This window comes from Mustela nivalis (genome assembly GCF_964662115.1).
Source record: "Mustela nivalis genome assembly, chromosome: 20".
NCBI lineage: Eukaryota > Metazoa > Chordata > Mammalia > Carnivora > Mustelidae > Mustela > Mustela nivalis.
Window position 1 is genome coordinate 6,618,358 of NC_139039.1, and position 25,656 is coordinate 6,644,013.

Sequence of the window (25,656 nt, forward strand, 5' to 3'; positions counted from 1 at the left end):
GGGGTTTAATCTCCTACTATTTTATATAACCTTTTATTTTGGTGGTTGGGGGGGAGAGTGAGAGACAGCATGGTCCTGGGGAGAGGGGGAGAGGGGGAGAGAGAGCGAGAATCCCAAACCGGCTCAAGCAGGCATGGAGACTAACACAGGGCTCAAACTCAAGACCCTGAGATCAAGACCTGAACTGAAATCAAGAGTTCAATGTTAAACTGACTGACTGAGCCATCCAGGCCCCCCCATATAACTTCTAATTTCTCTATTTAGATACATCAATATTTGCTTTATGTATCTTGGTGCTCCTATTTTGGGTGCATATGTACTGATAAATGTTATATCTTCATATTAAATTGACCCTTTTATCATTATATAATATCTTTAACTATTATTACAGTCTTTATTTTAAAGTCTATTTTTTTGGTTATGAATATAATTATGCCAGCTTTTTTGTTTCCATCCCATGAACTATCTTTTTCCATCCCTTCAGTTTCAGGTTGTGTGTGTCCTTTCTTCTGAAATTCATTTCATGTGGGTAGAACATGGATAGGTCTTGGTTTTTTTAATCCATTCAGCCACGTTATGCCTTTTGATTGTAGAGTTCATTTACATTTAAAGTAATTATTGATAGGCATGTAGTTATTGCCATTTTGCTATTTGTTTTTTGGCTGTTTTTGTAGTTCTTCTCTGTTCTTTTCTTTCTCTCTTCCCTTGTGGTTTGATGTTTTTTGTTAGTGCTATCTTTAGATGTCTTTCACATTTTACTTTTGTGTAGTTAATTTTTTTATGTATTTGTGATTATTGTGAGGTTTACATATAACTTCCTATTTTATGTTTTGAGTTGACAGCAACTTAAATTGGAACACATTCCAAAACTTTACATTTTTCTCCTCCTCTCATGTGTTATATTCTTGTCACATGTTGCATCTTTTTATTACCCTCCAACTAATTCTTGTAGTTTTAGCTAATTGTATTATTCCTGTCTTTTAACCTTCATACTTGCTTTATAAGTCATTGACACACTACCTTCACTATGTGTTTACCTTTTCTAGTGATCCTTTTTAATTTTATAAGTCTTCCTATTATCAATTGATGTTATTTCTTTTCATTTTAGGGAAGGCTTTTTAACATTTCTTTTAAGGCCAGTTTAGTGGCGATAACTCCTTTAGGTTTTGCCTAACTTGAAATCTTAATCTCTTATTCGATTTGGAATAATAGCCTTTCCAGGAAGAGAATTATTGGTTGGAAGTTTTTTCCATTCAGACACTTGAATATGTCATATCACTCTCTTCTGGCTTGCATAGTTTCTACTGAAAGACTTATGAGCTCTCCTCCCATGTGGTAAGTTGTGCTTCTTTTACTGTTTTAAAAAAATCTCCCTGTCTTTAACTTTGACCATTTTAATTGTAATATATCTTGATGTGGATCTGTTTGAGTTTATTTTATTTAGGACTGTCAAGGCTTCCTGGACCTGTGTATCTGTTTCCTTCCTCACTTTAGGGAATATTTCAGTCACTAATTCTTCAAATAATTTTTCTGGCCCTTTCTCTGTCTCTCTGCTCCTTCTGGAATCACTATAATCTAAGTATTATTCAACTTGATGTTATAGCAATGGTTTCTTATTTATCTTCATTTTTTAATTCTTCTTTTTTTTCCCCTGGGTGAGTTCTCTTGCTTTTGTTTTCCAGCTCAATGATCCAATCTTCGGCTTCATTCAGTGATGTTGAACCCCACTAGTATATTTTTCATTTCAGTTACGGTATTCTTTAGCTCTTTAACTTCTATTTGGAGCTTTCTTATATTTACTGTCTCTTTGTTGAGGATATCACAGTGCTTATCACTATTCTTCCAAGTTTGGTGAACATCTATGGGACTGTTACTTTTAACTCTTTATCAGGTTGATTGTGCATCTGCATTTCATTAATGACTTTCTGATGTTTTGTCTTTTATTTGGAATATATTCTCCTATCTCTTCACTTTCCTGATTTTCTGTATTTGTTTTTACGTATTAGGCAAACCAACTACCTCTCCCAGTCTTGAAGGATCACCCTTTTGTAGTTGTCACAAGAAGCCTAAAAACACAGTCTCCTCTGACCGCTAGAGTTACATCCTCCAGGGGTGTCACTATAGAAGCTGTGAACACTCATCTGCCACACAGGGGTTGGCAGAGCTAACACACATGCCAGCCAGATACATCATAGAGCTGCACTGAGGCCCAGGGTGAGTGCGGGGTGGTGTCTGGCCTGGCTGTAAAGAATGGATACGCTGCCATAGTGTGGACAGGGTCCTTAGTTGGGTGTGCCCAAAAGCCCTCGCAAGTTAGAGAGATAGTTCCAAGATGACGCCCACCAACACTGACATTAGCAAAGTAGGATGATATTGCTGCTAGGGGACCCAATAGCTTCTCTGTCACCAGAGAGAGTTCCAGTGGTTTCCTACTTTTCTGGCAGGTGCTTTAAGTTGAGTAAATGGGTCACCTTTACATATGCTCTAGATGATTTTCAAATTCGTGTTTTTGCTCTCGGTCCCAGGGTCGGCAATCCTGCATGTGCTCTGTTTAACAGTGGGTTCTCCATGCTCTACAGTTCTGAGGTTTTCCTGGAGGTAATCTCTATTGGTTTTCAAAGCCTGGTATTTTGGGAACTCAGTCTCTTATCTAGGGTGTAACGTTTGAGGTGTCTACTGTATAGCACAAGCCTCTGACTCCTATGGGAAGTCTTTGTCTTCCCTCCCAATTATGTACCAGCCTTCTGGAGTGCTTTTTGTTTGTTTCGTTTTTGTTTTTGTTTTTGTTTTGTTTTGGGCAAGATTGTATCTCTGCCTCTCCTGACCATTGCAATGCTGTCCTTTTTGTTTTCTCCTGTAGAGTCCCTATTCATCCAGTTTTCCAGTTTTCTTCAGAGTAAATTACTTCATATGTAGCTATATATTGGTTGTATCCATGGGGAGGTGTGAATTCAGGATTTTCTTGTGTTGATATCTTGAACCCAGACCCCCCCAAGTGAGTCTTTTTTGTTAACATGAGAGAGAAGTATCAGTTCATATATTTCTGATTTAGTAAATCATCTTTATTTGCTTTATTTTAGGTGACTTATATCATTAAAATTGATGAAAAACCATACACTCTGCATCTCAGAAAACAGTAAGATATAATTTTTCATTAAAACTCGTATTTTAGTTTTTAAATATTTTGGTATACAATTTAAATTAAATAATGCAAAATAACGTAGAATGCTTGATCAATTTGTTTTTCAATTAGGATTAACTAAGTCTTGAATAATGGAAGAGTAGAATGTTGAATAATAGAATGCTGCATTTTAATTTTCTAGCTTGCTATTGTCACATTAAGAAATAAATTACTTATTTGTAAATCTTTAATTGAGTATAAAGTCATTAAACCCAAGAACTGCAAGTTATATGTTTAGTGTGCCTGATGTTGGGGGGGAGGCAAGATGGTGGAGAAGTGGGAGGTGCTGTTTCAACCAGTCCCCTAAAGTGAGCTGATTATCTACCAAAGAACTTTGATCCCCCATGACATCAGTCTGAGATTAAAATTATATCCTTCTGGATCTCTATGGGGGCAGAAGATGCCAGTGGACAGGTAAAGCAGAGTGGGAACATCAGACTGATATCGGAAGATAAACAAAAGGGGGAGGGAGCTACCAGAAGCGACATATTGGAAGGTAATAGCCCAATATGAGAGTGCCCTGTGATTGGGGACCAGCATTAACCTGGAATCAGGTTGAAAGCACTCAAAAAGAGCAAAAGATCTGAAGGGGAAATTGGTGGAATCAGGCGGTTAGGGACAAGGGCTTAAGCCCACGGACCCAGGACAGCCACTGCTGGCGCTGAGTCAGAGAGAGTGCAGCAAAGAAGTTAGGCATTGGTTCCTGAACTTCCAGTGTTCATAAGAGAGTCTGGTGTGGACACCATCCAGCGCTCTCTAGAACCACAGCCTTTTGCACTCTGCACTTGCACTGCACTACTGGGGTCTGAGTCATGCTCCACAGCCCCCCCTGAGAGAGTTCCATGCTAGCTGGTGCTCTCTAGGACCTGGAGAGTCTGAACACACCCAGTCCGGTCCCGCACAAAAATCTCAGTGTGCTATCTCTGGTCCCAACCTGCCCAGACAGTCACGGCAGAAGCAGCCGCTGGAAGCCAGCTCTCTGGACAAGTACTTCTCATAGTTTTGGTAACACTGGAGTACAAGAAGGAGCTCCTGCGACCCTGAGACTGTGACTGGGGTTGTGCTCTGCTGACAGCAGAGGGGGAGTTTATGTGCTCTGGAGCATCCAGAGGGGAACAGAGCTTCTCTCTGAGATGGAGGTCTGGGTTCAGTTTGCTTTCCTCTAAATCACCAAAGAACCGCCAAAAGATGCCAAGGGGAGAAAAACAAACAAAGAAACAAAAAACAAAACCTCCAGAAAACAAATGCCTAAAAAACCAGTTTCCTCAGAGCCCACCCCTTGATAGGGGACAGGAGGAATCAACTCTGAGAAACCAGAGGCAGGCCCCTCCTCCAGAAAGCCAACCAAAACAAAATAAAAGAAAACAAAAACAAGAGGACAACCACCACTACTTCATAGATACGACTTTTATTTTTAATTTGTTCCCACTATTCTCATTTTTTCAATTTTTTAAATAATTTTTTGACCTATTTACCATCACAGTGAGATGTTCAGCACAACAAATTCCATAATAACTTTTTAACTTTTTTGATACGTATACCTGTGTTTTTCTTTTGCTTTTCTACTTTTTTTTTTTTAATATTCTTATAGAGATAAGCTTTAAGGTAATCCTCTTCCCCAGTCAATACTACCCCTATATATAAACCAGTTTTAATCCCCCTTTATCTCAGGAAAGTTGAGTCCTTTAACAAAGACACCAAGATACAGCCAGGAAGAATCAAAATAACATTCCTTGGCCACACTGAGAATTTATAACCACCCTCCCATCTTTTTCTTATGTCAGTATTTCTGTGTATTTGTTTTTGTTCTGGTAGTATATAAATCTTATACTTCTGGTTCATTTTTGCTGGGTTCCTCTTTTTTTTGGGGGGGGGTCAGTTTTTGTTTATATGCTTTATAAATCTTACCTTTGTGGCCCATTCAGGCTGGGTTTTGTTTTGTTTTGTTTTGTTTTGTTCCCTCTCCTTCTCTCTCTCTTTTTCTTTTTGCTTTCTTTTTGGCGGTGAATCCCGATTGCTCAGAAAAATTCCAGGGTGCACCCTGCCTGCACCACAGTTGATACATTCAACTATACATGTCCTCAGCCATCTTTCACCAAAATGACTAGGAGGAAGAATGCCCAAAAGAGGAAAAATTCAGAGACTTTGCCCTCTCCATCAGAGCTGTTGGATATGGACATAAACTGTATATCTGAAAGGGAATTCAGGCTAACAATTATCTAGGCAATGGCTAGGTTGGAGAAAGCCTTTAATGACAAAATGGAATTGATTAGGGCAGAAATGAAAGCCACCAGGGAAGATGTTAATGATGCTCTCAATGAGATCCAATCAGGATTCTCTAACAGCTAGGGTAACTGAGGCAGAAGACAGAATTAGTGATCTAGAGGACAAACTGATAGAGAAAAAGGATCAGGAGGAGGGTGGGAACAAACAACTTAGAAGCCATGAAAACAATTAGGGAAATAAATGACGCTATGAAATGTTGCAAGGTCAGAATTATTGGAATCCCTGAGAGTGAGGAGAAAGAAAGAAGACTAAAGAATATAGTTGAATAAATTCTCCATGAAAATTTTGCCAATCTGGTGAATGGAACCAACGTTCGTGTCCTAGAGGCAGAAAGCTTCCCCCCAAGATCACGGAATATAGAAAGAACTCGAGACACCTGATTGCAAAAATGATAAATCATAATGTTAGACAGGAGCTCTTGAAAGCAGCTAGGGGAAGAGATTCCTTACATACAGAGCAGGATCCATCAGAATAAGGTCAGACATGTCCACAGAAAACCTGACAAGCCAGAAAGGGTTAGCAAGATGTATTCAGGGCACTAAATGAAAAGAGCATGCAACCAAGAATACTGACATTCAAAATGGATGGAGAGATAAAGAGCTTCCAAGACCAGCAAGGTTTAAAAGAGTATGTGGAGGGAGGAGTCAAGATGGCGGAGAAGTAGCAGGCTGAGACTACTTCAGCTAGCCGGGGATCAGCTAGATAGCTTATCTAAAGATTGCAAACACCTGAAAATCCATCAGCAGATCAAAGAGAAGAACAGCAATTCTGGAAACAGAAAAACAACCTCTTTCTGAAAGGTAGGACCGGCGAGAACTGAATCCAAAGCAAGGGGAAGATAGTCCCCGGGGGGAGGGGCCGGCTCCCGGCAAGCGGTGGAGCAACGGCGCACAAAATCTGGACTTTTAAAAGTCTGTTCTGCTGAGGGACATCGCTCCAGAGGCTAAACCGGGGCGAAGCCCACGCGGGGTCAGCGTGGCCTCAGGTCCCGCAGGGTCACAGAAGGATCAGGGGTGTCTGAGTGTCGCAGAGCTTGCGGGTATTGGAACGGGAAAGCCGGCTACAGAGACAGAGCCGACAGTAAGCTCACAGCTCGGTGTTACCTTGAACTGGTCGCAGGCTCGGTGAGCTCGGAGCGCGGCCGGAGGTCAGGCACACGGAAGTAACAGGGCGCTATTCTCTGAGGGCGCACTGAGGAGTGGGGCCCTGGGCTCTCGGCTCCTCCAGGCTGGAGACCAGGAGGCTGCCATATGTATTCCCGTCCTCCGGAACTCTACGGAAAGCATTCAGGGAACAAAAGCTCCTGAAAGCAAACCGGAGCAGATTACTCACCCCGGCCCCAGATAAGGGCGGTGCAATTCCGCCTGGAGCAAAGACACTTGAGAATCACTACACCAGGCCACTCCCCCAGAAGATCAACAAGAAATCCAGCCGAGACCAAGTTCACCTACCAAGGAGTGCGGTTTCAATACCAAGGAGAGCAGCAGAATTCCAGAGGAGGAGAAAGCAAAGCACAGAACTCATGGCTTTCTCCCTGTGATTTTTTTTAGTCTTGCAGTTAATTTAATTTTTTTCTTTTTCATTTTTTTTTTTCTCGCCTTCTGGTTAAATTTTTTTTTAACTTTTACCTTTTTCTTTTTTAACATGTTTTAATTAGTTTATCTAATATATATATATTTTCTTTTTTATATTTTTCTCATTTGTTTTCTTTTTTTTTAATTCTTTTCTTTTCTTTTTTTTTTCTTTCTTCCTTTTTGAACCTCTTTTTATCCCCTTTCTCCCCCCTCACGATTTGGGATCTCTTCTAATTTGGTTAAAGCATATTTTCCTGGGGTTGTTGCCACCCTTTTAGTATTTTACTTGCTCTTTCATATACTCTTATCTGGACAAAATGAAAAGGCAGAAAAATTCAACACAAAAAAAGAACATGAGGCAATACCGAAGGCTAGGGACCTAATCAATACAGACATTGGTAATATGTCAGATCTAGAGTTCAGAATGACAATTCTCAAGGTTCTAGCCAGGCTCGAAAAAGGCATGGAAGATATTAGAGAAACCCTCTCGAGAGATATAAAAGCCCTTTCTGGAGAAATAAAAGAACTAAAATCTAACCAAGTTGAAATCAAAAAAGCTATTAATGAGGTGCAATCAAAAATGGAGGCTCTCACTGCTAGGATAAATGAGGCAGAAGAAAGAATTAGTGATATAGAAGACCAAATGATAGAGAATAAAGAAGCTGAGCAAAAGAGGGACAAACAGCTACTGGACCACAAGGGGAGAATTTGAGAGATAAGTGACACCATAAGACGAAACAACATTAGAATAATTGGGATTCCAGAAGAAGAAGAAAGAGAGAGGGGAGCAGAGGTATACTGGAGAGAATTATTGGGGAGAATTTCCCCAATATGGCAAAGGGAATGAGCATCAAAATTCAGGAGGTTCAGAGAATGCCCCTCAAAATCATAAGAATAGGCCCACACCCCGTCACCTAATAGTAAAATTTACAAGTCTCAGTGACAAAGAGAAAATCCTGAAAGCACCCCGGGAAAAGAAGTCTGTAACATACAATGGTAAAAATATTAGATTGGCAGCTGACTTATCCACAGAGACCTGACAGGCGAGAAAGAGCTGGCATGATATTTTCAGAGCACGAAACGAGAAAAACATGCAGCCAAGAATACTATATCCAGCTAGGCTATTATTGAAAATAGAAGGAGAGATTAAAAGCTTCCAGGACAAACAAAAACTGAAAGAATTTGCAAACACCAAACCAGCTCTACAGGAAATATTGAAAGGTGTCCTCTCAGCAAAGAGAGAGCCTACAAGTGGTAGATCAGAAAGGAACAGAGACCATATACATTAACAGTCACCTTACAGGCAATACAATGGCACTAAATTCATATCTCTCAATAGTTACCCTGAATGTTAATGGGCCAGACGGCTTCCCTGGGGAATTCTACCAAACATTTAAAGAAGAACTAATTTTTACTAATTTTTAACTAATTTTTTTTGGACAGCTATGTGTGGAAGAATGAAACTCGACCATTCTCTTACACCATACACAAATATAAGCTTGAAATGGATAAAAGACCTCAATATGAGGCAGGAATCCATCAGAATCTTAGAGGAGAACATAGGCAGTAACCTTTCGACATCAGCCACAGCAACTTCTTTTAAGATGTCTCCAAAGGCAAGGGAAACAAAAGCAAAAATGAATTTTGGGGACTTCATCAAGATCAAAACTTTCTGCACAGCAAAGGAAACAGTCAACAAAACAAAGAGGCAACCCACGGAATGGGAGAGATATTCACAAATGACACTACAGACAAAGGGCTGATATCCAAGATCTATAAAGAACTCCTCAAACTCAACACACTCAAAACAGATAATCATGTCAAAAAAATGGGTAGAAGACATGAACAGACACTTCCCCACTGAAGACATACAAATGGCTAACAGACACATGAAAAAATGTTCATCGTCACTAGCCATCAGAGAGAGTCAAATCGAAACCAGATTGAGGTAACACCTTACATCTGTTAGAATGGCCAAAATTAACAAGACAGTAAACAACACGTGTTGGAGAGGATGTGGAGAAAGGGGAACCCTCTTACACTGTTGGGGGGAATGCAAGTTGGTGCAGACACTTTGGAAAACAGTGTGGATATTCTTTAAGAAATTATAAATAGAGTTACCCTATGACCCCCTAATTGCACTACTGGGTATTTACCCCAAAGATACAGATGTAGTGAAAAGAAGGGCCATCTGTACCCCAGTGTTCATAGCAGCAAGGGCCACAGTCCCCAAACTTTGGAAAGAACCAAGATGCCCTTCAATGGATGAATGAATAAGGAAGATGTGGTCCATATTTACAATGGAATATTATTCTCCATCAGAAAAGATGATATCCAACTTTTGTGTCAACATGGATGGGACTAGAAGAGATTATGCTGAGTGAAATAAGTCAAGCAGAATCGATTATCATATGGTTTCACTTATCTGCTGAGCATAAGGAATAACACAGAGCACATGGGGAGATGGAGAGTAGAAGGGAGTTGGGGGAAATCAGAGGGGGAGACGAAGCATGAGAGACTTTGGACTCTGAGAAAGAAACTGAGGGTTTTGGAGGGAGGGAATGGGACTGGGGTGAGCCTGGTGGTGGGTTTTATGGAGGGCACATATTGCATGGAGCACTGGGTGTGGGTGCATAAACAATGAATTCTGGAACACTGAAAATAAATTAAAAAAAAATAAAATATAAATAAAAAATTTAAATTTTAAAAAAGTTTTTAAAAGTGTGCCTGATGTAAAATCAATCTTAATTATGCATCAAGTGGTTATTGGTGGGAAATTCAACTAATGACATATTTTATGAATGTGTTAATTATATTTGCATTTATTTTTAACAACTTTATTGGGTACATTCATATATCATAAAACTCACTCAAGTGTATAATTCAATAATTTTTAATAACTATATACAGTATTGAAACCAGCTACCATAAATCAATTGTAGAACATTTCATATCCTATGTAAAATCCTCATGCCATTTCACATTTAATCCCTGTTTCCACCCACCACTCCAGGCAACACTCATGCAATCAACATACTTTCTGTCTCCTAATTTGCAGTTTCTCAAAATTTCATGCAAGTGGAGCCAAACAGCCTCTTCTTTGCCTGCATCTTTGAAAATATATATTTGTAACTACTGCAATTTGTCTGCTTTACATCTCCGTAGTTGAACAACATGGAAGAAAACTCCTCATTTATTACTATTCTCACCTAATTCATGATCATTAAACCTATGTTGGTCTTTAATGTCTGTAAAACTCGATTAAAATGCTTTCTGAGAAGAAAATCTTTTTTTTTTTTTAATAAGAAACTTCTTCATGTTTCTGAATGCCAGTTATTTTTTAGTCTTCATTTTTCTTGACCAAATGGCAGTATTTTGTCTAGCTGATCAGTATCTCCTCCAAAAATACTTTCTTTATTTGGCTTCCAGAACACTGCAGACTTCTGGTTTAATTCTTACCATTGTGTTTACTCTCTCAGTTTTCTTTGTTTCATCTTGTTTGTTTTTTAGATTCTTCCCCATCTCTCCAATCTTAGAATACTCCATGGTACTTTTCTTGGATCTTGTTTTCTCTCACTGCATTCAATCATCTGGTTATTTCATCCCCTCTTGCAGTTTTAAATACATTAATGTATTGATTACTCCCAAGTTATATCTCTACTTTCTTCCTCTCCAATGAACACCTACTTGTTTATCTGACTACTTATTTGACAATCTGGTGTTTGCTAGAATTCTCATACTTATCATATCCATACTGTACTTCTTTTTAAAAAAAAAAGATTTATTTATTTGACAGACAGAGATCACAAGTAGGCAGAGAGGCAGGCAGAGAGAGAGGGTGAAGCAGGCTTCCCGCTGAGCAGAGAGCCTAATGCCGGGCTTGATTCCAGGACCCTGAGATCATCACCCAAGCCAAAGGCAGAGGCTTTAACCCACTGAGCCATCCAGGTGCCTGCATAATGTACTTCTGATACTTTCCTAAGATTTATCCTTCCTACAGTCATCTCAGTAAATGGCAACTCTAGTTTCTCAAAACTAAACCTTGGAATCATCCTTGATATCAATTTTTTTCTTTTGTTTTCCCTCACAATGCATTATTTCCCACAATAGGTTATTAAATTCCATGTTCAATCTTCAAAATATACCTGCAATTGGGCCTCTACTATTGTTACTGTTTTAGTTCAAGTCACTATCATATCTTGCCTGGATAATAGCCTAATTGCTCTCTCTGCTTATTTACTCTACAGATAATTCTCAAGATAGCATTCAGTCTGATTCTATTAAAATGTTGGTCTGAGGGATGCCTGACTGGCTCAGTCAGAAGACTATGTGACTCTTGATATTAGGGTTGTGAGTCTGAGCCCCGGTAGGGTGTAAAGATGATGTAAATAAATAAAACTTTAAAAATAACATAAAATATTGGTCTGATCCTATCATATATCTGTATGAAATCTTCTAATGGCTTCTCATCTCTGTGACACTATCTCTTATTACTGTCTCTCATCTTCAATCAACATTTCATTCCAGTCACACCACCCCTTAGCTGTTCTTTATATACAGAAGGCATATTTTGGCCTCAGGGTCTTTTCATTTTATCCTGTGTCTCAAATAACATATCTGTACAAATCCATGTGGTTTGTTTTCAGGTTCAGTTTATTCAGTGAGGTTTTTCATGCCATCCTATCTACCTTTGTAACCAAATTCCCTCACCCAGGCCTTATTTATAACATATAACATCTAAAATGCTAGCAGTATTTTTCTCTCACTCTCATGAAGACCAGTGGTTTTGTCTTTTGTTTACTGCTGTATCCCAATGCCTAGAAGAGCATCTATCAGTAGTAGGCACCTAGTAAATGTTTGTTAGATAAAGACATACATAGGCTCATATGTTAATATCTGATACAGAGGAGTCAGTATGTTCTAATTAAAGCAAATTATTATACGAACTTTAGGTATTTCACATTTGTTTTTATTTTGATGTTTATATTAATATTAAATTCATGACTCAACCATTTTTATTTTTGTTTTTCTTAGCTCATTTTTATCCCAGGACTTTTTGATTTATACATATAATGAAACTGGATTTTTGCATTTAGAGTCTTCATATTTTAAGGTAAGCTCTAGATGTCACAGATATTTGTTTTCATATTTTTTTTTTATTGACGTGGCCTTATCACTACCATTGGGATATGTCTATCCCATGATGACAATTTAATACAAATATTTTATTTTGCATAATTATGACCTGTTATGTGGTTGATTGTTGTACATAAAAATAGTACATGATAGAGATAAAACCAGACCTGAAAGAATACTCATTGGCACCTTGGTGGTGCAAAATAAAGAGGATTATCAAATACCCTTTTTTCTTGAAAAGCTGCATTAACAAATCTATATGATATACAATCATTATTTTCAATTATTTTAACATTTTTAATCTACTGTAATGTTAGCAAATACATTTTTATTCATAAAGAATTTATTTATTTACTTTTCCATACTGTTTTTTAGATACATTGCCATTACCAAGGATATTTTGCAGATATTCCAAATTCCCTTGCAACACTCAGCATTTGTTCTGGACTCAGGTAATAGGATCTTACATGATACTTATACATGGAAAACTTTAAAATGAAACTTAGTGGCTAGCAGAAATAAATCTGGGAATGTTTAAGAATATAAATCTGAGAGGTTGCTTTATATCAATATTAGCAGCTGAACTCTAGTGTCCATTCAAATGAAATCACTCCAGGGATTCCTGACTGGAGTTATTTTTTTTTAAAGATACTGTGCCGAAGGGGATAGTTTCAGTAAAGGAAACTTTAGAACTAAATAATATTGTTGTTTTATCTTTCAACTATCTCAAATTGTTATGGAAAATGATATGAATTAATTATTTCAATACATACGTATCGTATGCTTTGAGTTTAGGTGCACTAAGTTTCAGACATAAATCAACTAATTAAGAAAGCCCCTGGGAGGTAAAAAGGCAGAAATAAGTTATTTTCATCAGTGGTGGTGGCAAGAGAAAGATACTAAGTTTATTAGAGGTAGACTGGTCCAGAGCAAAGGAAAAAAAAAAAAAAAAAAAGATTCTCCAGATTCTCCCTAACTTCCTTTTGGTTTTGGTTGCCTGACTTCTAGAATTTGCTCATGTCAACTCAGAAAAATTGGCATTCGTTTAATGTGGTTTTCATAGATATCCACTTCTTTAAATATACACTCAACATACCTGCTTTCCCTTATTCTAAACTCTGAGAACATGACCATGATTGGAATTCTCAATAAGTACTTGATTTTCAACAAATACCTGAACTTAACTAATATATCTTGAATAAATATGACTACTATACAGGTAATATAAATTAATTTGAAATATATTTTTTCTTTAATATATGAGCAAAAGTAAGGTAAATGTGATATCTCTGGTATACTAATGGTATACCAGAAAAATGGGAAAATAGAGTGTGTTCATAATGTGTTTCTTACTGTATTTCAAACTGGAGTTTCTATTGATTTCATCTTAATAATTTCCATGCCTTTGTTGATGTTCTTTATTTATTGAGACATCATTAAAATATTTTCCTTTAGTTGCTTATATATGGTTTCTTTCACCTCTTTGAAATTATTTAAATACCTAGTTTAAAGTTTTTAAATTTAATCCTTTAAATTTTTTAAGTTTTATTTTCACATTTCAGATTATAGCTTTGATGGGATCACTTGTAGGGTTTTTATATCATTGCTTTCTAAATATTCAGGGGATTCCTTCAGTTTGAAAACATCAGCTATGGAATTGAGCCATTGGAATCTTCAGCACAATTTCAGCATGTAATTTATCAAGTGAAAAATGAGAATCCAACTATACCACTGTTAGTAGAAAATTATAGCAATATTTGGCAGAAAGAACAACCCTATAAAGATAATTTAAGCTTACAGGTAACATGATGATTCTAATGTAATAACATACTGTGAAATTACTTATGTAGAATTTTTTTGATTGTGGAAAGGAACTATTTAGCTATGGAAATATCAAATTTGATATCTTCTTTCTGACTTTTAAATAAAATGCCCATATTCCATCTAAAATATATGAAAAATTACACAATAATGTATTTTAGGTTTATTATAATGTATTATGTAATATTTCTTGTTTTCTATCTTATTCCAGCAAAAATGGAGATTTTTGAGTAAAATTTAGAAATACAGGAAGAATGAAGTCACTATATAAATAAAGACAATAAAATAAGTCAAATTACCACTACCTTGCTTAAATTACTTTTAATATTTTTATTCAGTTTTGTGTACTGCTAGAACATATCTTTCTAAAATAGATAATCATTTATGTATTATTAAACTCTTAATTTATCTGTTAGTTGTATATAGAGTTCCTGTGTGACAAATGTTTTTCTTTCATCATTTGGAATATTTTAATTCACTGTTTTATGGCCTCCATGATCACTGATGAAAAATTAACTGTCATTAATCTTATTGAAGATTCCTTTTACATGATGAGTCCCTTCTCTGTTGCTTATTCCAAGTTTCTCTCTTTATCTTTGGCTTGCCTCTTTTTATAATGTATTTTTTGAGTGGTTCTTTTGAGTTTATCTAAGTTGGATTTGACTGAGCTTCTTTTTTGTGTACATTAATATTTTTCACCTGATTTGAGAAATCAGGGGCCACTAGTTCCTTGAATATTCTTTGTCCCTTCTACGTACCTTCTCACTTTCTGATACTCCCATTATGTGTATGTTAATATGCTTGATAGTGCCCCTTAGGTCTATTAGATATTGTTTATTTTGCTCCATTCTTGTTTCTTTCTCTTTTTTAGATGGTTTAATCTCAATAGATCAGTCTTCAAGTTCCTTGATTCTTTCTCCTGTCTGCCCATATCTGATGTGGAGCCACTTTAATGGATATTGTATTTCAATTGTGTTTTTCAATACCAGAAATTCTATTTATTTCTTTTTAACAATTTTATGCCTTTTTTGATAGTCCATATTTAGTGAGACTTATTATAATACCCTCCTTCAGTTATTTATACATAACTCCTTTTAGCTCTTTAAAATTATTCAAAATACCTGATTTAAAGTATTTTTCTAGTAAATCCAATATCTAATCATCCTCAAAGACAGTTTCTGTTGACATTTTTCCTGTATATGGGTCATACTTTATGTCTTTTTCATGTCTCATAATTTTTTGAAAACTGAAACTAGTCACTCCAAGTAATACATGTGGTAACTCTGGAAATCACATACCCCTCCATCAAATATTATTGCTATTCATTGCAGTTACTATTTGTTTTGCAAATTTTTGACTGTTTCCCTGAAGTGTGTATTCTGTGCTGTATGTAGCCACTGACGTTGTGTGTTAATGATCAGAGTTCTTTAAATGCTTGGAATCAATAAGTTTCCCAGTTCTTTTTTTTTTTTTAAGATTTTATTTATTTGACAGAGAGATCACAAGTAGGCAGAGAGGCAGGCAGAGAGAGAAAGGGAAGTAGACTCCCCATTGAGCAGAGAGCCTGATGTGGGGCTCAATCCCAGGACCCTGATATCATGATCTGAGCTGAAGGCAGAGGCTGAACCCACTGAGACACCCAGGTGCCCCAAATTTCCCAGTTCTTGCTGAGAGTCTCTCTCTACCTTTTAGAGCATGACTTTGTCACTCATTCAGGCAGTTAACAACTGCACCTTTCCTTCATTTCTGCTTGCACAGAGCCTCAAGATCAATCGGAGGTGAGAGTTTAGGTCTTTCCTGAGTATGTGTACAGACTTGGGGATGCACTTAGTCTGATACATGTGTGTGGTCTGCCAGATTCCCAGAAATTGATCATAGCTTTTCAAAGCTCTGTATGAATATCTTATTCCTCAGCTTTAAGTTTTTTTGTTGGTCTGCTGTTTGCCTCACAGTCATTCACTGCCCCAGACAACTCAAAATGCCTATAGTTTCTAAAAGCAAATGTCTTTAGAAAAACTATGTAAAATGTGACTTAGGTCAATATGGGCCTATTTCAGGAACAAAATAGGTCAGGTCACGACATTTCTTTGGAAATGAGATTTTGAAGATGTTCCAGCCACGTTTTTTCTTTTTCTGGAAGTTGTCAGTCTACTTGTATTCACTGAAAATTTGAGCTATTAGTTTTCAACTAATAGGAGAAAATACTGGAGTGAATTCAAGTTCCACAAAAATCATAATTTTTACCCAGATCAGTTATTTTTCTTGAATAAACACTCCCTCTAACACTGCAAGCCATTTGTTAATTTCTAGAGATCTGAAAAAAAGTTGATTCTAAATTTTGGCAGTTCTTTTGTTGGCCTTATGTAGGGGATAATTTTTGGTTCTTAATCTGATTTTAATTGATGTATTTTCATTTCTTGAGTTTTATATACCATGTATTTATAATCTTTTAATGTAACATTTAAAATTTTATCTTGCTATTCCTCCATTGACCCATGGGAATTTTAGAAGTATGCATACTTACACATTTTCTACATATCTTTCTTGGTACTTACATTTAATTGATTTTGATCATATTCAGGTAGTGCATTTGACTTTAGTATATGTGTTTGTCTATATATCTTGCAGTTTCGTGTAGTGTTTTATAGATGTTCATTAGGTCAATTTATTTGTATTCTTCAAAATTTATGTTTTCCACATTTTTTTTTCTTATAGGAATTCTATAGTTTGTGTCTGCTATCACAGCATCCTCCTGTGGGACATTTTGAGCTTTGTTCTGTACTTTTCATTTTCACATCATATTTCATTATTAATTCTTATTTAAAGTAATAGAAGATATGTTTGCCAAATAAAGATTACTAGGTAATCTTTATTTTTGCCTAAAAATTAGAAAATTTTAATATTTTTTTTTCTCTGAAAGACAAGCAGGCAACAATTTTCTCTTTTCCAGATCATTCTTAATTGCATTTACACACACAGGCTTATCAAGAAGACAATTCAAAGGTATTCAGTGTTAAAATAATGTGTGCATAGACACCTGTGGATAGGGGCAACCAACTACTTTCCATACATTGGATTTTCTTCTTGCCTGTCCTTATCCCTTCTCTCTCTCTCTCGTGAAAGCTGAACATGTTACATAACACAGTAGGCAGTCGATATTGAATTAAATATTAACTTTAGGTTTGGAGATGAACATATCTTGTTGCTGGGACTTTGGCTTAAAATTTTCTGTTAATATAGTCAGAATATACATCTGTTTATGTATGTTTTTGCTATTGCTACTCTTAGTGTACTTACAACAGCTTCACATTGTTTTTAGCAATTACTTTTTGTTAAATTTTGTTAATTTTTGAGAGGAATCCTGTTCTGTATAGCTTTGTATTTTTCCACTTGACTGTTTTGGGATTTTTAGATAAAATCTGTCCCCTCCAAATCTTCCTGCTGTCTTTCCTGTTTTGTTTTTGGTACATTTTAGCGCAGGTCATAGATTTGGCATGGAGCAGAGAACAGAGGGATTCTCTGATATTTGTTAGGAAGGCACTGTGAACCTGGATTTGGGAACGTAGTCTTCACAAATGTCACCAACATTCTTCTCCAGATGTAATACTGGGTCTAACAGGTATTCCTTACTGTTCTTCCAGAATTAGACCTTTTTATTCATTTTCCTCTCATGGCTGTAGTTTTTATCAGTGCCTTCAAGACATAAATCTCTTTCCACTTTTTCTGATAGATTAAGGCTTTTGTGTAATAAAGGAGATAGAGAAGTTTGTGTAGTTCCTTCAGTGTCTGATGTTCCTCTGCACCAGCCATATATTATTCAACATATGCTGTAATCTTTATTTTGAGTAACTGATGGAATTCCTGAAGAAAAAGCCTGTAAGAATCTGTGAAATCAAATATCTTTATGATTCCCAGAGACTTCATAGTTTAATGCTAGCCAAGCTTGGCCCTTAAAAAAGTTTAGCCAAAATTCCTAGTTGGATATTCTTATCAACTTACATGGCTTTTGGTGTCATCAGAACCAGCTAAGCAAATACTTGATTTCTCGCCCTCCCTGCAGGCACATTTCTCTCTCCAGATTTTGGTAAATGGCTTAATTTGCAGTCTTAGTTTTCTGATGAGTTAAGTAAAAATCATTAATATGTACTTTGTTCAGGTTACACTCTGTTGTGCAACACTCATTTCTGATCTCTGATCTTAAACCAGATCACTAATACTGCAAACAACTCTAACTACATACATTCGGCAATGTAAATAAAACGTGGCCATTATCTTAAAAACAATGCACTATCAAAACCCAACCAAGAGGGAATAGACAACCTAAACAGTCCTGTAACCATTAAAAACCACTGAATTTTCAGTGAAAAATCTCTCAAACACAAAATTTCTCTGGTGTAGATGGTTTTATGTATAATTTAGAATACCTGTTAAGAGAAGATAAAAGCCAATTCTGTACAATTTCTCCAACAAAAATGAGGAGGAGTGAGCACTTTACAACTAACTCTGTGAGGACAATATTGTCCTGATACTAAAACTCTATTCAGACAGTATAAAACAAACAAACCCATTAACCATATGAATATAGATGTAAAAATTCTGCATAAAATACTGGCAAAAGTAATTGAGTAATTTATTAGAAAGATTGCACACCATGATTAAGCATTGTTTATCTAGCAATGGAGGTCTGGTTCAATATCTGAAAATATACCAAAATAATCTACCATATTACTGGGTTAGAGAAGAAAAGGTACACAATCTTCTCAATACAGAAATATAGGACAAAATTCAATTCAAAATTCATTTATTATATAAGGTCTTGGTGATGTTGGCAACTTGTAATGATAAAAAACAATCCTATAAAAGCAGATATTGCTCTCTGGTTTACCCCATTCGACAAACAGCTGCATCTTCTGCTGTGCAGTGCCAGCCGTCATCAAGAGACATGATGGTGAAGGTCAGAGTGAATGGATTTGGCAATATCGGGTGCCTGGTCACCAGGGCTGCTTTTAACTCTGGAAAAGTGGATAGTGTGGCCATCAATGACCCCTTCATTGACCTCAGCTACCTGGTCTACATGTTCCAGTATGATTCCACCCATGGCAAATTCCACAACACAACCAAGGCAGAGAACAGGAAACTTGTCATCGATGCAAATTCCATCTCCCATCTTCCAGGAACAAGATCCTGCCAATGTCAAATGAGGTGATGCTGGTGCTGAGTATGTTGTGATCTTCACCACCATAGAAAAGGCTAGCACTCAATTGCAGGGTGGGGCCAAGAAGGTCATCATCTCTGCTTCTTCTGCTGATGCCATTTTCATGATGAATGTGAACCATGAGAAATATGACAACTTCCTCAAAATTCTCAGCAATGCTTCCTGGACCACCAGCTGTTTGGTTCCTCTGGCCAAGGTCATCTATGACAACATTGATATTGTGGAGAGACTCTGACCACCATCCATGCAATCACTGCCACCAAGAAGACCATGGATTGCCCCTCTGGGAAGCTGTGGAGTGACAGCCATGGAGCTGCCCAGAATATCATCCTTGCTTCCACTGACATTGCCAAGTCTGTAGGCAAGGTCATCTCTGAGCTGAATGGGAGGCTCACTGGCATGGCCTTCCATGTCCCCACCCACAACATGTCTCTCATGGATCTGACCTTGAAGGGCTCCTTCAAGGTTTTCCTGGGCTACAATGAGGGCCATATTGTCTCCTTCAACTTTAACAGTGACACTCACTCTTCCACCTTGGATGTTGGAGCTGACATTGCCCTCAAATACCATTTTGTTAAACTCATTTTCTGGTATGACAATGAATTTTGCTACTGCAACTGGCTGATGGACCTTATGGTCCACATGGCCTCCAAGGAGTAAGAGCCTGCTGGCCTATCAGCCCCAGTGACAGCAAGAAGAAAGAGAGGCCCTCAGTTGCCAGGGAGTCTCTGCCCCAACGTATCCCCCAAAACACTGAGACTCTCCCAACCTCCACAGTTTTCACCCCAGACTCTCAGAAGAAGTAGAGGGGACTGAGGAGCCCTTCTTGTCATGTATCATCAATAAATTATACTGTACTCAGCCAAAAAATTTAAAACACATATAGAAAATATAATACATAATGAAGAAAAACAGAGTACTTTTATGTTAAGATTTGGTATAAGGTAAGGATGTGCACTCTCTCCAACATTATTTAATGCTGTTGGATTTCTAGACAGAATAATAAAGCAATAAAAGGCATACAGATGAGAAAAGGAAACATAAGAATGCCTTTATGTGCAGATGACATAGTTATCTGCTTAGAAACTCATGAAAATACCTGCTGGAACTAAGTGAAATCAACAAAATTACAGAATACATTATCAAGATAAAAAATCAACCATTTCTACATATTAGCAATGAATATGTGGAAACTATAGGGAAAGTGTATGCCATTTTCAATCACTGAAAGAATAAAATGGTATCTTAGTTTAGGCTGTTACAACAAATTACTGTAGACTAGTGGCTTAAAAAACATATATTTATTTCTCACAGTTCTGGATACTGGAAGTCCAAAATCAGGATGTGAGTATGTTCAGATTTTTGGTGAACGTCCTCTTCCTGGTACCTAGAGGACTTCTTCTTGCTGTATGGTGGAGAGACAACTAGCTAGCTCTCAGTCCTTTCTTATAAGGGCACTAATCCCATTTGTGAGGGCTCTAGCCTCCTGACCTAAATACCTTCCAAAGCCACCACGTCCAAATGTAATTACATTGTGAGTGTAACATATGAATTTGTGGGATGGGAACACAGACACTGCAGATACATATATAGCAAAACATGTACAGGTTTTATATATTGAAAAGTATAAAATGCTGATGTAATAAATCAAAGAAGACATCAATAAATGAAGAGACATACTATAGATTGGAAGACTCAGCATAATAAATATTCCATTTTTCTCTAAATGAGTGTATAGGTTTAACATAATTCCTCCAAAATCTTAACAATAATTTTTATAGCTACATATAAACTTGGTCTAAAAGGTATATGGAAAGTCCAAGAAACTTGGATCAAGGAGGAAATACAGAAATTTTTTGAAATTTCTATAGGTAAAATGGAATTTCAGTATCTTAGAAATACAGCTCCTATAAAATTACCATTATAGTGTTGTGATGATATAATAAATTGATGATATATAGCTGACTGACTTGACACAATCAAGAATTATTACATCATACCAAATGGAACATACAGTCTATACTCTGAGAGTACAGAATTATTTCTGATATTGTGCATTTTGTTCTTTTTTGTGTACCCATGTATTTAATAGCACCAAGTATGCTATTTGCCCAAATTTCTGTGTAGACTGTGAATTCTCAAATATTTCTTATATTTTTCTGTGAATGAATTAAAGATTTCCAGTGCACCATGGTTGTTGTTGTTACCATAATCTTTAGGAGGACAGTGTGTGAAGTATTTTCCAATATGAACTGGTAATGTAGGTTTGTCATGAGATGAAGACGTCAGGATGGTGTCTTTATTTTCACTTTTTCATTCAGTATTAGTAGAGAGTACCTAAGCTCTTATATTACTCCAGCAAGCTCACTGGAACTCTTAAACCTGGAGTATGTTTTCAAATGAAATTTTCTGATTTGTAATAAATTTTTATATTTAATTTCTTATGAATTTTTTATGTGTTTCCTTTCTATATATGTTACTCTTGGTGCTTAACAAATTCAATACATACTAACATTTGATAAATCCTGTTTTTTTCCTTTCAGGAAATAACTCTTTCAAAACTATTACCCCAATACCTAGAAATGCACATTATAGTGGAAAAAGCTTTGGTAAGTCAAACTTTTCCTTCCTTTCTTCCCTCTCTCATTCCTTTTATCTCTCTTCTTTTTCTTTCCTTGAACTCAAATATTTTTTTCTTAACTTCAAAAACATAATGTAATTTTTAAACTATTTCCAAGTAAAGATATTTTATTTTAGTTGTTAGTTACGACTAAAAACCCAAACTAGCCTAGAATGCCTTACATTATCCTCCCAGCCCCCAAGCTCAACATAGCTCAAGTCTCTCTTTGACTTCACTTTCTAGCATCCCTGAGTTTCCCTTAATCTGCTCTAATCTCTCTGGTCACATCACTTTTTAAAGCATGCCAGATAATTACCATACCAATTTACTTAATGCTTTCTAACTTTATTGAGAAATAATTCACAAATATAATAGTGTAAATATAAAGTGTTAAATGTGATGATTTGATAACCATTGTGGATTGATTGCCAAGACAGATAATTAACACATCTGTTACTTACATAGTTAACTTTGGTTTTGCAAATAGGAATTGCAAATTTTTCTTATTTTTTATGACTAATATTCCATTTTGTGTGTGTGTCTTCCTGTGTGTGTGTACATACAATAATCATTTTTCTATCCATTCATCTATTGATGGACATTTAGGTAATTTCTATATTTAATCTGTTATGAATAATGCTACATTGAACATGAGAATGCAGATATCGCTGAGATACTGATTTTGTTTCCTCAGTATATATGTCCTGAAATGAAATTGCTGGATAAAATTGTAATTTTATTTATTTATCTTTATTTTTTATTTTTTGGTAGTTTTATTTTTAACTGTTAAGGAGCCATCATACCGCTTTCCATAATGGCTGTACCAATTTACATTCTCACCAACAGTGTAGAAGGATCTCCTATTCTTCACATCTTTGCCAACATTTGCAATCTCTTGACTTTTGGATAATAGATATTCCAACAGGTGTATGGTGCTATCTCATTGTGGTTTTGATTTGCATTACCTTGATAAATAGTGATGTTGAGCACCTTTTCATGTACCTGTTGATCATTTGTATGTTTTTAAAAAATATCTATTTGTTATACATAATTTCTTTTGAATATCTACCTAGGAGTGAAATCCTTTTGTCATAGTATTAGTATCTGTTATTTTAGGAGATATTGAGAGTTTTCAAAAAATACAATAATTTGTTATCAATGTATGAAAGATCCAAGTATTCCATATCCCCACAAAAAATGCTATTAATATTCTCTTTAAATTTTAACTATTCTGGTATATGTGTAATGAGATAATATTGTGGTTTTTATTAGTATTTACCTGATGATTAAAGAGTTGAAAAACATTTGATACTGTTCCTGACTATTTGGATACTCTCTTTAAGAGAATATACATGTGTTTTCCATTTTATTTATTTATTTATTTGAGAAAGAGAGGGCGTATATGAGCAGGGGAAGAAGCAGAGAGAGAGGCTCTTGAAATAGATTCCCTTTTGAATGTGGAGCCCAACATGGGTCTCTATCCCACAACCCATGACCTGAGCCAAAACCAATAGCTGGACACTTAACCAGCTGAGTGACCCAGGCACTCCTCATTTTAACATTTTTATTAATGTTTTGTGGGATTTTATATATTTTGAGTATGAATCTTTTGTCAGGTGGTATATCGGAGATATCTTCTTCCAGGTTGAGGCTTGTTTTTTTACTCTTGTAATGGTATCTTTTAATGGGCATATTTCTTAATTTTTATGAATTTAAGTTCAGTATATGATTTTTATCATTATCTTTTCCATTTAAGAAATATTTTCTTGGGGTGCCTGGGTGGCTCAGCGGGTTAAAGCCTCTGCTTTCTGCTCAGGTCATGATCCCAGAGTCCTGGGATCAAGCCCTTCATCAGGCTCTCTGCTCAGCAGGGAGTCTGCTTCCTCCTCTCTCTCTCTCTGCCTGCCTTTCTGCCTACTTGTGATCTGTCTGTCAAATAAATAAATGTTTAAAAATCTTTTAAAAAAAGAAATGTTTTCTTACTCCAAGGACATAAATATTTTTACCTTTTTTTGGAATTTATTTTTATTTACCTTTTCACATACAGCTTTATGGTCATCTCTAATTGACAAAATGTGTGGTGTGAAGTAGGGGTTAAAGTTTATCTTTTCCATATTCATTTGCCCCAACACTATTTCTAGAAAGACCTGTCTTATCTCATCCAATTGTGTTGGCAATTTTTAAAAAGTTAAGCAATGGTTACATGTGGCCTATTTCTCAAATCCCTGTCTTCTTTCCCCCCATTGGCTAATTTATATATTGTTGAATCAATACTTCACTGTATTGATTACTAGAGCTTTATTACCATTTAATCTATTTGTTTAAATCCTCTTATTATTCTTCACCATTGTTTTGACTATTCTGGGTCTTTTTCCTTTAAACATATTTTAGAATTATTCTAAATTTACACACACACACACACACATACAAACACAGAATACAACCAAGATTTTGATTTGGGAATTGCATTGAATGCTTATATCTCTTTGGAGAGAATTGTCATCTTAACAGTATTGAGTATTCCAATCTAATACACACAAATCTTTACATTTTTTTGTTATTGTTAATACCTTTCACCAGTATTCTCTCGTTGTCTGGAATACCCTTTTAATTTTTATTGTTATGCATTTGATGGTCTATAATAATTATTCTACATTAACATTTCAATTTTTCTTGCTAGCTTATGGAAATACCATTGATATGTATGTACTCACCTTATATTCTGTGATCATACTTAATTGTTAATTCTTTTGAATTTTTTTAGTTTCTTATATGAACAATAATACTTTTTTAAAAATTATTTTTATTAACATATATTATTTGTCCCAGGGGTACAAGTCTGTGAATCATCAGGCTTACACATTTCACAGCACTCACCATAGCCCACACCCTCCCCAATTTCCATAACTTAACCACCCTATTCATACCCCCCAACCCAGCAACCCTCAGTTTTGTTTTATGCGATTAAGAGTTATTTATGGTTTGTCTCCCTCCCAATCTCATTTTGTTTCATTTTTTCCTTCCCTACCCCTCACAACCCACTGCCCTGCCTCTCAAATTTCTCATATCAGAGAGATTGTATGATAATTGTCTTTCTCTGATTGAATTATTTTACTCAGCATAATATCTTCTAGTTCCATCCAGGTTGCAAATGGCAAGATTTCATTTTTTTTTTTAAGATTTTATTTATTTACTTGACAGAGACAGAGAGATCACAAGTAGGCAGAGAGGCAGGCAGAGAGAGAGGAGGAAGCAGGCTCCCTGCTGAGCAGAGAGCCCAATACGGGCTCAATCCCAGGACCCTGAGATCATGATCTGAGCCGAAGGCAGAGGCTTTAACCCACTGAGCCACGCAGTGCCCCAAGGTTTCATTTTTGATGGCTGCATAGTATTCCATTGTATATATATGTACCACTTCTTCTTTATCCATTCATCTGTTGATGGACATCAAGGTTCTTTCCATAGTTTAGCTAGTGGACATTGCTGCTATAAACATTTAGGTGTGTGTGCCCCTTATGATCACTACATTTGAACATTGATGCTTTTAATTTCTCTTTTCTGATCTTAGATTTCCTTTTCTAGTTTTTGGGTTTTATTTTTATTTATTTATTTATTTGCTTCTTTACTTGTACTTCCTTTTCTTGCTTTATTGTCTTAGCTTGGCTCTCTAATACATAATATATATGAATGTATTGTGTATATTCCTAACTCCTCCTCCACCTTATAGAGTAGCTATTTTATATACTCCTTAATCAGATTGTACTCATCTTTACAAATCATGGATTTTTTAAAACTTGATATTCTGTTTAGGATTTTAGGGTTC

General features: G+C 36.1%; 1 protein-coding gene and 1 pseudogene across 6 annotated transcripts in view; both read left to right on the forward strand.

The window, feature by feature from the left end:
* The window catches only part of ADAM18 (ADAM metallopeptidase domain 18), a 202,947-nt gene that overhangs the window by 5,785 nt on the left and 171,506 nt on the right, over nt 1-25,656 (forward strand). For 3 of the 5 annotated variants that reach the window (XM_082715332.1, XM_082715335.1, XM_082715336.1), the window contains exons 3-7: nt 3,081-3,136; nt 12,076-12,154; nt 12,553-12,629; nt 13,800-13,977; nt 21,757-21,822. In XM_082715332.1, coding sequence (XP_082571458.1) covers nt 3,081-3,136; nt 12,076-12,154; nt 12,553-12,629; nt 13,800-13,977; nt 21,757-21,822 — 456 coding nt within the window. The remainder of the gene's footprint in view (nt 1-3,080; nt 3,137-12,075; nt 12,155-12,552; nt 12,630-13,799; nt 13,978-21,756; nt 21,823-25,656) is intronic. The other 2 variants (XM_082715333.1, XM_082715334.1) reach the window with 2 other exon arrangements.
* Nucleotides 18,944-19,873, forward strand: LOC309855246 (glyceraldehyde-3-phosphate dehydrogenase pseudogene; annotated as a pseudogene). The gene has a single exon. The product of its transcript is annotated as a glyceraldehyde-3-phosphate dehydrogenase pseudogene (transcript).